Source organism: Wasmannia auropunctata, unplaced genomic scaffold (assembly GCF_000956235.1).
Source record: "Wasmannia auropunctata unplaced genomic scaffold, wasmannia.A_1.0 LD310566.1, whole genome shotgun sequence".
NCBI lineage: Eukaryota > Metazoa > Arthropoda > Insecta > Hymenoptera > Formicidae > Wasmannia > Wasmannia auropunctata.
Genome location: NW_012052324.1, coordinates 1 through 1,035, shown reverse-complemented (window position 1 = coordinate 1,035; position 1,035 = coordinate 1). Strand labels below are relative to the sequence as shown.

At 39.8% G+C, this 1,035-nt stretch overlaps 1 protein-coding gene across 1 annotated transcript; it reads right to left on the bottom strand.

Annotated features, from left to right (window-relative positions):
- Positions 1 to 32: 32 nt before the first annotated feature.
- Positions 33 to 914, bottom strand: LOC105461030. The gene is made up of 2 exons (XM_011707523.1): positions 403 to 914; positions 33 to 226 (listed from the first exon to the last, which is right to left on the bottom strand). The coding sequence occupies exons 1-2, from the start codon at positions 722 to 724 to the stop codon at positions 192 to 194; spliced, it is 357 nt and encodes a 118-aa protein (XP_011705825.1). The 5' UTR covers positions 725 to 914; the 3' UTR covers positions 33 to 191.
- Positions 915 to 1,035: the final 121 nt, after the last annotated feature.

Genomic DNA, 1,035 nt, shown 5'->3' with positions numbered 1-1,035 from the left:
CCAGTCTATCAAAAGATGTTATCACTAAATCTATATCAACAATTTATATTATTGCAATTACTTGTGTCCCTTTCCTGCTTTCACAAACTTTGCGTTTGTTTTCTTCTTTTGAAAAAAAGACTTGATTTTATCAGCCATATTTGTTAATGTCGTTGCCCAATAGCAGTCAAATAGATATTTAATCTAATATATTACTCAGTTGACGAATTACAATCTTCGGCAGCGCCTGAAAGATAAAGATGTTTAATCGTTGTTAATCTATTTAAAAACTTATCGCCATTAATATTTACAATACTTTTATCAATTTGTATATTTTTCAAATATAATATCGGGAATATTGATATTTTCACAGTATTAATTACGCACAAAACAGAAAAAAGCTTTGTGCTCGCGCGATCTTACCTGTCTTCATGAATTGCTCCGTGATTCTGGAACCGTAAATGTGCCAGGCGACGAAGATCAACGCCACGCTGCTTAAGAACGTCAACAGGAAGACTTTGAGCAGCTGCAGCTGAAAATCGTCGAATGACAGCAACGCTATCAGTTCGTGGAGGAACTCGCGGAGCCTCGACGACGTCTCGTCATCGAGGATGACGATGTCGCTGAAATTGAAGGTTAGACCGAATGTCGTCGACAGCAGTGATAACAGGTTGAGCACGCATTTATTGATCGCCTCCGACAAATAGTTCGTCCAAGGACACGAATCCTCACATGCGCTGCTCATCACATGAGGGAAAGATTCTTGGCATCAGAATTATCACTTGCACTCGAGCCAGTCTCAAAAGCTTATCGAGATCGTACTATTGCAAGCTGATTGCAGGCCAGCTGGGCAGCACAAGGTAGTCCACGATTCATAAAATATTAAAATCTACATGGGAAGCCACAACTGCCACAAGTTTCCAGTCCAATATGCAGCGCGCAAATTGAACGTTGCAGCGCTTTTCTCGATGATTTTCGGAATGCACAAAACTCGCGAGATCGATCAAAGAAATGACTTCGATCCAATTAACTTAATCAGTGATAACTGAAGTTTTT

Bases quoted from the DNA above. Each gene is read 5' to 3' on its own strand.
- LOC105461030 (XM_011707523.1), bottom strand. From the start codon at position 724: ATGAGCAGCGCATGTGAGGATTCGTGTCCTTGGACGAACTATTTGTCG. The intron at 227-402 runs GTAAGATCGCGC...TTTATCTTTCAG, and splicing joins GGAGCAATTCATGAAGACAG to GCGCTGCCGAAGATTGTAAT.